Raw genomic sequence first — 15,164 nt, 5'->3', positions numbered from 1 at the left:
TTCTCTTATGTATCACAGATTTTTACCATTAAGAATCTCTTATAACAATCATTCATGTTTCTCAAAAAACATCTCACGTTTTTAAATGTAGCACAGAACAAATGTTGGGAACACTTTAAATTCTTCTTGTTATTTTAGCTTGGGCTATGAAGCTTTCTTTTATTTTTTCTTCTTTCATGGCCGAGTTTGTGCCATGCCTTGCACAGCAGCTTCTTTGTGGCCTTCTGTACTACTGCGAAGTACTTCAAGACATCCTCTGAGGAACTGTCATAAATGCTTCCAGTACTAATGAATATGACACCCTAAAATATCAATGGACACAATTTATTGATACTCTCACTTCACAGATCATAAATAAATGTGTGAGGGGATTAGAGTACACTTGTGTTAGAAAATAGTCCCTGTGTGTAGTGTCCAACAAACCAATTTTCAAAGAAACTAGCAGAAGCTTTATTAAAGCCTTATTAACCTTATTAAAGGTCTTATTGTAACCGATAGAAAAAAATATTGAAATACTATTTCTTAGTTTAAGTAATACCTAACTTATTACTTAGTCTGATATCTTAGTTTCTTTTTTTATTGTTGGATATTGCTTGTCACATTTAACAACTCTAAGAAAACTGTTTATCTCCAAATGTTTTGCACATGTCACTATTGCTCTGGCATACACTATCTAGAGAGCATTTAGAGACATGGTATTTCTCTCTTGCTCGAAAACAATAGTTCTTCAGACAGGCTCATCTGCTTATTTATGAAAATAAGTAGATGAGCCTTGTAAAGACTCATGTCTGTAAGTTGTAAAATCTTGCTAGTGTGACATGGGGTCAAAATCAAATGGTATCCAATGCCTTGATTCATGGAGGGACCAAACGTCCTTTTAATTTGTTTCCAACTCCTTTCTGGTCCCCTCTGTAACTCTCAGGAAGTATTGGGTGTTCTTTTCCTGAGCTATCCTGTGTTTCATGCAGGCATGATGTCTTGTGTCTCCTCTGTTCATCCTTTTGCTGTTACACTCTTTAATGTCTTGCCCATATGTATCACAGAAATGTCAATAATACCAATGAAGTCTATTTTAATAATAACATAAAATAAATCAAACCTCTTTTGTTGTGCAGGCCTGATGTCCAATGAACTACTGTATGTCAATTCAAAGAAGCATTACATCAAAAACTGTGCAAATTATTATACTAAAGAGAGGAGTACATACTTTAGGTGTGGTCATTCAAGGTTCAGTGAACACTTTCTGAGCAGGTCCTACTACCATCACGTTTGCTTTTCAATTACATAATGTGAAGTACGAAACATAAGAGTTAAAATATGTGAAGGAAATGTAACTTTATTTCACAATGATGTCATGTATAAATGAATAATCCACCCATCCAAAAATGTTTGTAATTGCAGAACATAACTTCTTTACTTTCAACAGGCATTCATTATTACAATAATAACCAAATGTTAGGCCTGATGTTCAAATATTGTGTAATCATCGTTTGTATGATTTACGTTTTGTATAATAATTGACACCTTTTGTGCTCTATTGTAAGTTAACAAAAGATACACTCTTTTTAGAAAAGCACAATTATTTTCAAATGCCGCCATGTGCTCTGTTTGTGAACTGCGTGTCGCTGACTGATACAAAAAAAATAATATGACCTTATGGACCTTATTACAGATTCAGATTAATTAAAGAAGGTGAAATTACAGGTACTATAAAAGGGAAAAATTAAACACTGGGTGGCTAACAGAAATAATACACATATATATGTGATTCTTTATTAAGATAAATTCTTCAAAAGCTTGCAAAACAAAGACTTTAATAGATTTTGACATGTGGTACATATTTGCAATAATTCATACATTGTTATATACAGACATTAGAGAGAAAAAAGAAAAAGTGAGAAAGAACAATGTATTTATTTTAACAAGAAAAGAAAAGAATCATATATATTATTTGTGTGTTAACCCTTTCTATACATGCTGTTGGTTTATCCAAGATAACTGGTAAAAGAATATTGAATGCATTGGTTTACAGTGTATAAAAATAACTGAAGTGGAAGAAAGCTGTAAGAAACAGTAGATGGGCAATCATATGACTTATTGAAATATGAAAGCAGTATAAAACAGAAAACAGGTGCTACATTGCTTCATTTTTATTGAAATAAATGTAAAGATGCAGACATGCATTAAATACAATAATGCTGGTAAAATTATTTTAAACCACTTTTATTTAACATAATTAATGACAAATGCCAATTATCTGCATGTAGACTATAAATCAAGTTTTATCAGTTTTAATCTGCATTTTTAAGTCACCTAAGTGACATTCAGTTTAATCATTAACAACAAAACTTCCATTAATAATAATGAGTGTATTGCATCTGTGTCCATATTCGGTAGAAAGGAAAGTCTTAACCTCTGCCTGGAAATTTATGGAAGTTTCTATTTTTTTCAAGCGTGCACTTTTGTGTTGCTTTCATTACACTAACCGTAAAATCTCATCTTAAACTACTGTATGTGCAGTCTTATTTATCTATATTTGCTCAATCACGGATACTAAGCGCTCGTGTTTTACAAAACAGCATAAATAGAATGTTTTACAGAAACAAATATTGATTACGAATGACTATAGCACTTCTGCATTTTTTAAGGTGTTTTCTTTTTTTTCCGAAAAAACAATCATGTATAACAAGTTCCAGCTAGAATAAACTACCGCCAATGGTATGGAAATAAAACCGGTCCGTTTGATGAACGTTCAGATAGCTGTCTGTCCTTAGAGCCTACAACAGAACAATTTATTTTTACCCTTCTTAAAAAAAGAATATCAATCTGTATTTTTCATTGAATTTATTGTACATCTAAAAATGTTAGAGGCAAAAAAGCCCACCTAAGCATTTGTTTTCTCTGTGAACATTTGAGAATCTGTAACTGTAATAAACATATAGGTAGCCTGGCTCTTTAAACCCCTTAAGTCTGATAAATGATGAGTGACAGAAGAACCGCAAGAGGGTCACTGCTATTAACTCGGCGGCATCTCAGCTCCACTTAAACTTCTCCCAATTACATCTAATGATGTGAAGAGATAGAACCTTTCTCCCCTAACCCGCTTTTTCCAAAATAAAAAATTATACCGTGCCCCCATTGCTTTCCCAGTAAACGCACGTGGTATTGCCTTTTTTAAAAACAGTAAAGAATGTTTTTTTGTGTTTGTGTGTCTGTCTGTGTGTGTGTGTGGGGGGGGGGGTATTATTGACACGGTGTGTTCATTACAACAGTAGGTTCAATGCGTTTGCAGTGCCGTGTATCTCAATACGGTGTTTTGCAAAGTTGTTGATGAGTCAAGAATTTTCTACAACAATGTGAAGTGTACATATATCCTTCCTGAATTTCGTGGGATGTGTCTGCTACCGTAAATGAAAAAAAGGAAATAATTCGATTATATCGGAAGAAACTTCGTTTTTTTTACCCGAAATAATCGCTTTTGACATGGGTAGCAAATCGGTTCATATGTAAGTGTCGTCTTAGTGGAATAAAATAATTCTGGCCATTTTGGTCATTTGAAAAAGAACAATATGGTAGTTTGCAATAGTTATATTTCGGTAATAATAATAGTATTGATACTACTTTTTAAACGTTATCGATGGTTTATAAACAATACATGTTTTAAACACAGTTATTTCAAACATACAGACAATATAGGCGAAACCAATTCGGAACCATTTAAAATTACATTTTGTATCGGCTAGTAAAAATATCTGTTTTTATTTTTATATAATACAGTTTTAAGAAATGTGAATTTATTATTATTGAGAACGTTGTCCCAAACTAATCACTAAACAATTGCCATTTGTGAAGTAAATACAATTTGGCTCCTAACTGTGAAAACGAGAATTTTTTTACTTTATTATTTGAATAATAATAAAAAAAAACTTCAGCAGATATTTAACAGTAACTGTCAGATATATGTAGTCAAACCGGTAACCAGTAGGCACTGTGCTTCCAAATGGTACTAATTGGATTTTGGAGTTAGTACGGGTTCAAGTTGTAATACTCTGATAATTACGATAAAAGACGCTTTAATGACCATCATTAACTTATCCGTTTGCTATTCATTTTTATGAAAAAAATATGCTAATTTAAGTTTAGGGAGAGATGAGTTCTCATTTGAAATATATATCAGTTTTATTAAACGTGAGCTTCGAGATTGTGAGGGCAGCTTTTTTATGTTCAGTTGCAGATATTTATGTTTAGGCCTACATTTAATACGTTGCGTTGTATATACCCAATTCTGAAACTTGAAAATAAAAGAATTAGCTGACAACTTTACAATTAACAACTAAGCCTGTTTTCTCTAACCTTTCCGATACATTACATTTTTCCTGATATAACAGGTAGAATTAAAATGTTTCATAACTAATTTAAAGGAATGTATAGGATTAAAATATAGACTTAGCATCTGCTATTTAAACAAATACATTTTATAATGCTATACATTTATCTATAAAGTGGAATAAATTTAGAGGAAACCAAAATAAGCTGTAAAACTGAAATAAAACGGTTGGTTTCAGCCTCCATTTTTCATAGACGACTATTTTTCTTAAAACTTGTATAGGATTAAGAAAATATGTATTTCAGATTTCCAGATTATATCAAATCGGATCATAGTAACAGGTGATAAAGGTAATAGCAGTGAACACGAAGAAGAAAAATTCGTTTGGAAAATTACCGTACTTCAAATGTAAAAGAATAGCAGTTAACAAAAGTCGGTGTTCAGATCAATCCGCCAGATAGCGCTATAGGGCTGCATATTTTGGTAATATTTCTTAAGTGGTTTCAAGTAAGAACCCCTTAGATTTTTTTCTATGGAACGGCATGGTTGCACTTTCAGTGCTTTTTTTGTCGAAAGTATAGTATGCGAATCAGGGCAGAAAAAAAATAGTCTTTGGAATTTACAGTCAGTCGCGAAACTTTTACAAGTTTCTGAGTTCCTCAGTCCACTTTGTGGCAGTCTCCTCGCATTTCGAGATCAGGGTCAAGAAAAGTTCAGCCTTATGAGATAACATTGGCTTTCAGAAATGAAAAGACTGCATATTGACTAAACCCATTACGAAGAATAAAAAACAATTTGAGACCAACGCAAAAAATGTATACAAACAATGCAAACTCATTTCGAGAAATATGAAACGAAAGCCAGAAGAGGAAATTCGCTTAGCAAACTGAAATCAAAACCACAAGGTAGAGAAAGGCTGTGGTTTTTTAATGTTATCTATATTTGAATTAATTTTGTGTTTTCAAATTCAAAATTTAGTGTGAGCTTCCACAGACAATTTATAAAGACTGTAAACTGGCAAACTAGCGTTACGCGTAGGAATAACAATAATCGCAGTTTTGAAGACAAAAATTCGATATCGCAAACCAGATATGAAGTCATGTTACAATACTAAATGAGCATTTCAGTCACAGTAGAGATCGGTTGAAATGAGAAATGAAAGACATTCCAATAAAATAAGCACGTTTCATCGGCTATCAAAGATTACGAGCATTACCGAATCTTTAAAGAAATTAAGAAAAATGCTATCATTTCCAAAGCTCTTTTGACCTTGTTATCAGTATCCTATGTTAATACATCGGTTATATTTACACAATCTCAAATAATCAGTCTGACAAACAAACTCAGAACAAAGTTACAAACAAGATTACGGACAATGTTGTTTGTTCCTGTAGTAAGGTATCAATTGTTGCAACAAATGAATACTTGGACGCTAATAGGATTTAAACCACGCGTTTTCTTTTTTAAGCTTTAATACAACGATTTTCCAAGTACGACGCTATACGTGTGCATTCTGTGTGTGTGCTTTAAGTAAGCAATGCGGATTATAGTGAATCTGAATCGGACAACGGTATCAGCATTGAAGTATGGAATGTTTGTTATGGTGCGCTTGTAGGATGTGACACGGAGTGGGTTTTAGCCTAGTGATTGTCTTAGTTGTATTTTTCTTGAAATGGATCCCTGGCCCTTAATGAATCCCTACACAGCTGGGCAGGTCCCACTCGGACACCGAGAGCTCTAACCCTAAACTGACCCCAATTTGACACCACGAGATGAAATTTTACCGCCTGCAAAAGCCATCCTCAGCAAAGGCGAAAGATCTGTACGTTGACGGAGTTGTACTTCAACACACACACACGGATTTTCATTTGTACGTTTCTTAACTTATTACAAGATTTCATTCAGATCGGGAATGGGTTCATTCGACATGCATAGTGTTCTCAATAAAGGTGACTTGGAAAGTAGAGATCTGTATGTAACTTGCCTCAGACATTTAAATACAGTTAAACATTGTATAATTTTGGGATTGCACAGGCACATGCATTTGTAAGGTTTGTTTTGCGCTTTTCTATCATGTGCATAAATAAATAGATATGTGCGTGTATTTACGGTAGCATCATAATTTGTTATGAATATTAAAAAACCCAATATGAAGTACAATGAGGATCACTTGAATGTGTTATTGTTAATTTCATTCAAGGGCTGCTTTATTACACAAGAAAAAGTGCAGCGCTAGATCGACAAAATGTATTAATACTTTATATTTTCAAAGCTTAATAAAGCTTAAAATATAGTCAACACTGGAAAACTTCTAAAATGACAGGTTGATAGTAATCTTCACTGTAATATCATATCGAAATGCATAGACAATGTGTAAGTATTTTATAACTATACAAGGGCAGATTAGACATGTTAGAAGTTATGTAGGATAAGCATTATCAGCATACCAAGGATACAAATTTAGTAATTTGCATTCTGCTATACACTTTTAATTGTACATAAAGGTACATAAAAGAGTACCGCAATTATGTGCCCAATAAGAATCTATGTGGTTCTCAGAAATAAGTTCTGTGGCTCAAAACTAAATTGGCATTATGTACGTTTTAAAATCAAATTAGAAATCTACTACACATAACCAGTTTTTCATGTGCCCGGCATGCAATGAATAAATAATAAGAACACAAATATAATTTTAAGTGTTAACAAACACATGGCGAACTACACAAAACTCATGAATAATTGAATCTGCTTCTACAAATAGTTATCCGCTTAGAATCTACTGAACTACATCCCTAAATAAAAAAATAGCTGCGAGTTAATAACAATTCTCAATTTCTTAAAATAGTTCCACAAAAGTGCACCAAACAGCCATGGCTATAATAATAATAATAATAATAATAATAATAATAATAATAATACGCTTTAAAAATAGCACAGAAACAAATAACACCCTAGCTCCTAACTTTCTGCCACTGAAGTCTATTCCGAGTTACGCCAGATTCATTCTTAACAAAGGACGTAGAATTCACTTACCGTTCTTGTCCGGGAAAAAAAAAAGTGAAGCGTTAGTATACAAGACATTGTGCACGAACGCATTTATAAGCTGGAGATCGTTTAATGAACGGCTGGTCTTCAATGGCTTGCTTGACTCTGGTTTTCTAAACAGTGTAACAGAAGCTAAAGTATTTGAGAAAGACTGCCATGCCGCTCTGCAGGATCACACTGTATAGCTCCTTCACAGGCTATAGCGCATTGAAATGTCCACTGCCGTTTGTCAACCCTACAGTACTACTTCTTTCAAGAAGCACCCCCCCCCCCCCTTCCTAAAAGCATAATTGTTGTTATGATGCCTCATTTAATCAAACTGTTTAATTGCTGCAACTATTATCATCCCAAGGACTCAAGCATTTGTCTTTTTGGGGAGTTTATTGACCTTACAGCCTCCTCCTCCCCTTTCCCAGAATAAGTGAACGGATTCATACGGTGCATGTTTAATTTTCAAAAATCAAATATGCCAAGCAGGCATATATTTAACAATGTATGTGAAAACCTATCAATATACGATGATGTCATATGCACAACAGGGTACATTATCACTGATGAAGCTAAATATTAAAGGGGATAGATGGCCTGCTTTAGGTTTTGTGCGCGAAGGAGCGTGAATGAAAAGGAAAAAAGGCCAAAGCACTGGCAATCGATGGCAAGACCATTGCTCCTCCTCTAAACTTCAAGCGCTCCCTATGATTGATGATCTCTGGGAGCTTTGATAATTGACTACTCTGAGGTAAGGCATGGATTTGTATCTAGGGAGGGGATTGGACGAAAGAAACATACAAAATTACTTTCCCTACAAAAGCCCCCTCCTGGACCCCCCCCCCCCCTTTTTTTTTGGAAAAGTTCATTCTGTGCTCAAGGGGTGAGCCATATCACTTAATTTGCTAAATAACCCCTTCGTAATTAGCAGCACCATTAGCAGGCATTACCGAGTTAATTCTTAAGCACACAGGCTGCAACCACAACAAAGATAACAAGCAAGCTTTAACCTCATAAATTAAATTCAAAACGGCTCCAGAGCTGGATGCGCAAGAAGTGTTGCAGGTAGTTACATTTCATTTAAAGCTCACTCTAAACCCTAACATTCTCATTTATCTGAATTACGAATAGCAAAACCTTCTTTACTCCATGTAAGAACGCGATATTTTAAAAATGAAGTTGATTTTTAAATACAATAATGGGCTGTTTTAACGCGCACCAGCATTTTTTACAAAATACAGTTCAACTATAATAGGAGCAGAGTTTGTAGTTAGTGCTGGAGAAATTGACGCAGGGGCGACTGAAAGAAAAAAAAACTTTATAATATATTCTAATAGTTGTTGGAACTGCAGGCCTGCGTCTGGCACTGGAAGCTACGATTCATAAAGAAGCATTTAGCAGACATTAAAAAAATCTTGGCAGGATTTCAGATCCATATTTTTCCTTTTTTTTTTCTTGCAGTTTTGATTCTTGTTATCGGAGAAGAACTGGGTGAGTTGAGATGATGTGTTGTTTGGCTCCCCCCATGTGGAGTTGAAGCAGTCCTGATGCATACTCTGCATATCACAGTCTTTGGTCTCTCCTCTCTTTCTATAGCTGTTGTAGGACTGGCTGTGGCCACCATACTTCCGGGTTCCGTCATTTCATTCTCCCGCCGATCAGCGCTGCAAACTGACTCTGTTCTATAAGCAAGCTAGCAGCCAACCTGCCAACACTCACTGACACTCACTCATCTCAGACCGAGAGATAGACGAAATACCTACAGGGAGGAAAGAAAGATCTTGAATTGCAATCTTTTAATTTCCATTGCCTTTTCTCTTTACAGTAATAATAATAAGAAAAGATAGCGATCCAGAGGCAAAAAGGAGAAGCGGAGTTGTTGGAAGAAAACGGGCTAAAAGATTCATCCTCTCTTGATCATCATCACCAACCATCATTCATTCATTACCTTGACAACCCCTGGCTTTGATTGACAGCTGGAGTGGCAAAAAGCCATGAGACACGACAGTTTAGTTACATGCGGGTTGTTGATGGGCCGATTGTAACCTTCAGTTTGGTGCTTGACATTTTTTTTTTTGGAAGAGGAAAACAAGAAAAATTGCACAAACTACTCCCGATGCTTCTGCTTGTTCTTTACCGTATTGGAGAATAGGAGAATTCACTAAGTTGGTTGAAAAAGGAATCTTACCACTAAATCACTTTCTAACCGGACTGGGATATTAAACATACGACACATCCAGGAGTTTATTGGAGCGCAGACTGATGGCGCAAAGGGTAGGTTTTAAATCTCCAACACTTACCTATACAAACCCACTATAGGAGGGCCTATCTGGTTGCTGTCTTCTGTTGATGGCGTCTAATATACAATAAATATCTAAATATATTTCTTCTATGTTTTTTCAGTACCTATACTTTCCGAGCTTCGTGCCAGTTTCTGGTTAGCCGGCGATCTCCGCTGAAAGCATAGAGCTGTTTTTAAAGGGACTCTTAAATAATGTGCTGGTTTTAATGAAAAGAACCGGCTCTAAAGGGAATGCGGTTTAAAATGTTTTTGGTAATTTCTGACTTTTACATTTCTTTATTTTTTTTTTGTTCGAGGGAAGTGTTACTTTTTCAGAAAGATTTCCCTGCTCCGCAGGATTACTTACGTTTTCTCTTGTAAGCACACACTCGTGTTTTCGAGTGATTGTTTTAGCAGAAGAACTGTCTTTCTAAGTTTAGCCTTTTCTTCTTGTCTTCCTCAAATCTGTTCCATTATCTCTTTTTTCTACTCTATTCCTTTCTAGTACGATGAACTACCCCATTATGGAATGGACGCTGTGGGGGTCCCAGCGTCTATGTACGGAGACCCTCATGCTCCTCGACCGCTACCCCAAGTACATCACTTGAACCATGGACCACCGCTACATGCCAGTCAGCATTATGGTGCACACGCACCTCATCCTAATGTAATGCCAACCAGCATGGGCTCTGCTGTCAATGATGTTTTAAAGAGGGATAAAGATGCAATTTATGGGTAGGTAAAAGAGAATCAGCAAACTTTTATTCTTTACGTAAAAAGTCTGGTTAAAACTTTCGGATATTAACAGATAACAATAAGCTTATATATGCTTAAGCGATGTTAAACACGACATATTATTTACAAATAAATTTAAATATCTAAATAAACTATAAAGGCTATCTTTAGTGACCTTTTTATGTCACTTTACCTTTTTAAAATACCAAGTTTTTTTCCTTGTTAAAAGTATTTTTGAACTGACAGTCAAAAACTCAGTAACAATGTAACAATTGTATTTAGGAATATTTAATAAAATAAGAAAGTTGCAATTAAGTACCTCTTACACCGACCCTCTCCCCTACGCGAAGATACACACACAGGCTATTTGTTTTGGTTTGAGTGAGGAACTATTTTGTTTTTTATCATCTTAGTGTAGACTGGAAAGAGAGCACAGTAAGAAAGTAAAATAACACTTTGCAATTGTTAAAAGTTAATGTTTAGGAAACTTGTGGCGTACTTACTGAATAATGTAACAACTTGTACTGTTTTGATATAAACTGTTTCGCTCAGTTTATTATTTTGTTCTTTTGGAGACGTGATAAAAATTAAACCATTTCTAGTTTTACTTGAAATATGAAGTCCTTAATATCCCCGCTACCATTATTAAAGTTCTTGCTTTTTAACGCCGACGTGTAAATACAAACTAGTGAACAACACAGTGATATTCACAAGCCTGTAAGTGCCAGAATTCCAAATCACTTCGAAAAGTTGAGCTCTTTTACACGTGTATTTTGTTATATCTTTTCTCTCGGCTGATGAGCTTAGTTTGCTTTTTAAAAATCTTCGTATGGAATCTATGCTTAGGTTCTGTTTTCCCCCATTGCAGTCACCCGTTATTTCCCCTGCTAGCGCTGGTTTTTGAGAAATGTGAGCTGGCGACGTGCACGCCCAGAGAGCCGGGAGTTGCAGGCGGCGATGTCTGCTCCTCCGACTCGTTCAACGAGGACATCGCAGTCTTTGCTAAACAGGTCACTTTTTCACATCCGAACTCTCCAGTGTTTTGTACTTTGTGGAGATCTTAAAATGCGCGGAATATGTTAATGTTTTCGGTTATAACCGCTGACATTTGTTGCCATATTTTTCAGTGCATTTTAGCTCCTTTTCTTTTTTGTACGTAAAAGTTATTTGAGACTTGACAAAATAAAAGCCAACAGTTTAGCATACTTATTAAGAAGAACACTATTTTCTTATTTAGAGAATTTAACGCTAAAGTATACTAATACAAATATAAGGTACATGTTTATTATTAAATATGATTTTATCTGTAACGTGGCCTTTTCACTTTTTTAAAGTTTAGATAAATGAGTAAAAGACGTTTTGTACTCTATGAAGATAAATGATCCAGAAAACAGCCTGACTTGTCTTTATATGTACTGTTTTAGGTTCGAGCAGAAAAACCCTTATTTTCTTCAAATCCAGAGTTGGACAATTTGGTAAGATTGTTGTCTTTTACATTGTAAATACAGCCGGCTATAGACAGACCTCCGTATATTGCTTAATGTGTATTTTGAAACTTCTCTTTGTTCCTAACAAACAAAGTAAATATGCTAAGTTTTGGGTTTAAAAGCACAACACAAATGTTTCCTAGGAAGCTTTCTTTGAAGTGAACAAGAGAAAACTCTAAGGGGTCTCTAATGGCAATGCGTTACACAGCTAAGAGATTGAGAAGGAAGTTACTGCTTAGGATAAATGATCGGGCATTTGGAGCTGTTACTTTGGGTAATGCTGATTATTTAAGTTCGGGAACTTTGCAAGTTTGCTTTAAAATCGGGTCGTTTGTCTTGGCTTCTGTTATTGCTGTTTGCAGGCGACAGGTCTGCCGTGTAATTTGTGAAATATGGAGTGAAGTACATATTTTTATTATTATTCCTTTTATTTCATTGCACTTTACGGTAATGTCTAGTAAGCACCACTATGAGAAACAAGTACAGTGTACAGTATGTATACACATACACAAGGAAATTCTTTCTGTATTCTTTTTACTTTCAGAAACCGATGTCACAATGCACGGTTTATTTTTTTTTTGTAGTTTTGAATCAGACCCATAACTTTCATTATTAGTAATTGAGATCATTGATTGGACTGCATTTCCAACTTTTGTTTTTCTTTCTGTTCCAGATGATACAAGCCATACAAGTATTACGATTTCATCTTTTGGAATTAGAAAAGGTAAAGAGAAAATTTTTATATTTCCAATAGATAAAAGTTAAAAAATAGTGTTTACGGTCAGGTGTATACATGATTTCTTTTATACAAAAAAAGCAATCTTCAGAGCATTGGTAATCCGCGTCCAATCTAAATAGTTTTGTCGTAATTCAGATTTTGCCTGCGGCGCAAAACATATTGCAGCGATATTCGAAGAAATGAAGAAACTTCAAGTCATTCTGTTTTTAGTCTGTGCGCAACTAGATTAGAATTTTGCAAAGGACTAACAAATAATTTGCTTTAACATTATTTTAAATAAGATTCGTCCTGGAGTTTAAGTACAAAACTGACATCAAAACTGAAACAACAAAAATGCGTAGATTTAGCGGCTGCGGTCCGGGCTGTTTTCTAAACAATATATTGTATTTAATATTGTAAATTAAAAAGCCTTTAAACATGTAAAGCTAAGTTTTACGTAGGCATTATCTATCTAGTTTTTATGTGGTGTTTATTTTTTCTGCCTTTCAACTTGTTGCTTCAGTCTCTTGAGAATAATAACTGCTGTAACAATTTCACTATTGTTTCCTTGACTTCGACTATTATGCCCCTTAATTATAGTTATTCTTGGACTAGACTGCAGTTTCCCATCCTGAAAAGGTATTCTTCTCTGGTTTTAGGTCCACGAGCTTTGCGATAACTTTTGCCATCGGTACATTAGTTGTTTGAAAGGAAAAATGCCAATTGATCTAGTAATTGACGAACGGGATGGCAGCTCAAAATCGGACCACGAAGAACTCTCAGGATCTTCAACAAATTTAGCGGATCATGTAAGTTGGTTGGGTTATACTTGTTTTTGCGGACCGCGTTTGCGTTTAGAATTATAATTTTAAATATGGACCATTTTCGTCTTTCAGCTGTATACTATGGTGAAGTGAAACTGCTACGTTTATTTCAAGTAGTACATGTAACAGGTCTGCTTGGTTCCGTGCTCTTTCCCGGCGTGGGAAACTTGACGGTTAATATTAACCTTCTATTCTACACTAGTGTTGTTACTGTTGTTTCTAAGGGTATTCTAAAACCTTTAGAATAGTCGAATTTACCTGAGCTAGCTAATTTGAAGATGTCACAAACACGTTAGGGGATCTGTTGTAAACTGTTTTAGTCTGTATGATTGATTTAGGGGTAGTTCTCCCAGTTTAACACTTGTCTTTGCATTGCAAAAGACTGAATTATCAGCGGAGGTATAAAGGAAAGAACTAATGTTGTATAAACTGTTGTAGCTTGTTTGTGTCAGACATTTAATTTGTAGTGTTGTAAACGTGGTTGCTGTTCATTGTGTGTTTAGTAACTCTATTATATGGTGGTGGAAGTAGAAACCGTAAAGATTTGTCAGACAGGCTAAACACACTAATTGCGACGTTGGGATTCCTTAAACCATTCTCTAGTAAAATCCAGATTCTAGCTGTAAAACTTCAAAATCAGATTATTAAAAGGAGATGGATGAAATGTGAGAATGGAAGGGCGCAGAAAAAGATCAACGCCTGTGTTATGCAAAGCTTTGGGCTTTAGGCTATAAGTCAAAATTATAGTTTTGATTTTAGGCGTACAATTCGTCGCTGTCAGGTTCATAATGCAGGATTATACTCCTTGGCTGCACAAGCAAAGTTTTTTTTTGTTGTTTATTTTAAAATATATTGATCGTGTGCTGGAGTACTCTTGCTTGTTATGTAAAGGTTATAGATCTAGAAAAACTCTGACTGACGTTATATGTAAAGCAAAAACAGAATTATGCTAAATTTGGAAATGAAGTAAAGCTGTCCTGTGTTTTTAAGTATGTGTTGCACTGTACTCGTATATGAGTTAGAGGCGCTGTCGTCAAAACTGGAACGAAGAGTAGATTACATTTATATTTCAGTTGAAAGTGTTGTGCTGTTACCAGTTGTATAATTTTGGGTAGGCCTGTATATAGCGATACAGTGACTGATTAGTATCTATCAGCTGCACATGCCCAAGCCTATTAAGCATTACAGCAGATTTAAGTGTTATGCAAAGTCACTTCACTGCATCTGTTAAGTCTGGTATAATAGTGTTGGTTGGCAATGCTCAGATTGCCTTTCTTCTTTACAGAGTTACCAAAAGCGAATGATAACGGAAGAAGAATTTAGAAATATTAGAAAATTGTGGTGTATTGTGGACTCTGGTTAGAGCTTCATCCTGTAGTTTGTTTCAAGTGTAAGTGTAGAAATGAGGCATGCTGTTGTTTATACTGAAGAGATTAGATAAACTAGGCTGTTTAGTTTCATGGCAGATGGCAGATGGTACAAGCCAATTTTCTGTGTTCCCTCATAATATTCAGATCTAGACATTGTCATTGGACCATTGTGTAAAGTATTATTTTGATAATTTGATAATTAAAGATTCCAGAGAAACGGGGCTGCCAACACCAAGACAGAATGTGTATGACAACCCATTTATCCTGAACCCATTAAGGTTAACCACTTTGTTAGGTATTTTACTTTAGAGCCTTTTATTTTCCTGCTATGGAAATTTTACTGCAAGTATTGGCTTTCAAACAAACACTGATCTGCACATTCTTAAAGA

The 15,164-nt window shown here is 35.1% G+C and overlaps 1 protein-coding gene across 3 annotated transcripts in view; it reads left to right on the top strand.

Moving 5' to 3' along the window:
- The first annotated feature begins 8,979 nt into the window (after nucleotides 1–8,979).
- meis2a (Meis homeobox 2a) overlaps nucleotides 8,980–15,164 on the top strand; it is a 72,117-nt gene continuing 65,932 nt past the window's right edge. For 2 of the 3 annotated variants that reach the window (XM_088924815.1, XM_088924814.1), the window contains exons 1-6: nucleotides 8,980–9,634; nucleotides 10,147–10,376; nucleotides 11,245–11,386; nucleotides 11,801–11,851; nucleotides 12,537–12,587; nucleotides 13,241–13,390. In XM_088924815.1, the coding sequence (XP_088780941.1) occupies nucleotides 9,623–9,634; nucleotides 10,147–10,376; nucleotides 11,245–11,386; nucleotides 11,801–11,851; nucleotides 12,537–12,587; nucleotides 13,241–13,390 (636 nt within the window). In that variant the 5' untranslated portion in view covers nucleotides 8,980–9,622. Of the gene's footprint in view, nucleotides 9,635–10,146; nucleotides 10,377–11,244; nucleotides 11,387–11,800; nucleotides 11,852–12,536; nucleotides 12,588–13,240; nucleotides 13,391–15,164 lie in introns of those variants that run through there. The other variant, XM_088924816.1, reaches the window with a different exon arrangement.

This window comes from Atractosteus spatula, chromosome 9 (genome assembly GCF_055471065.1).
Source record: "Atractosteus spatula isolate fAtrSpa1 chromosome 9, fAtrSpa1.hap1, whole genome shotgun sequence".
In the NCBI taxonomy this organism is placed as follows: Eukaryota; Metazoa; Chordata; class Actinopteri; order Semionotiformes; family Lepisosteidae; genus Atractosteus; species Atractosteus spatula.
Note: the sequence above shows the minus strand (reverse complement) of the source record. Positions and strands in the feature narration are given on the sequence as shown.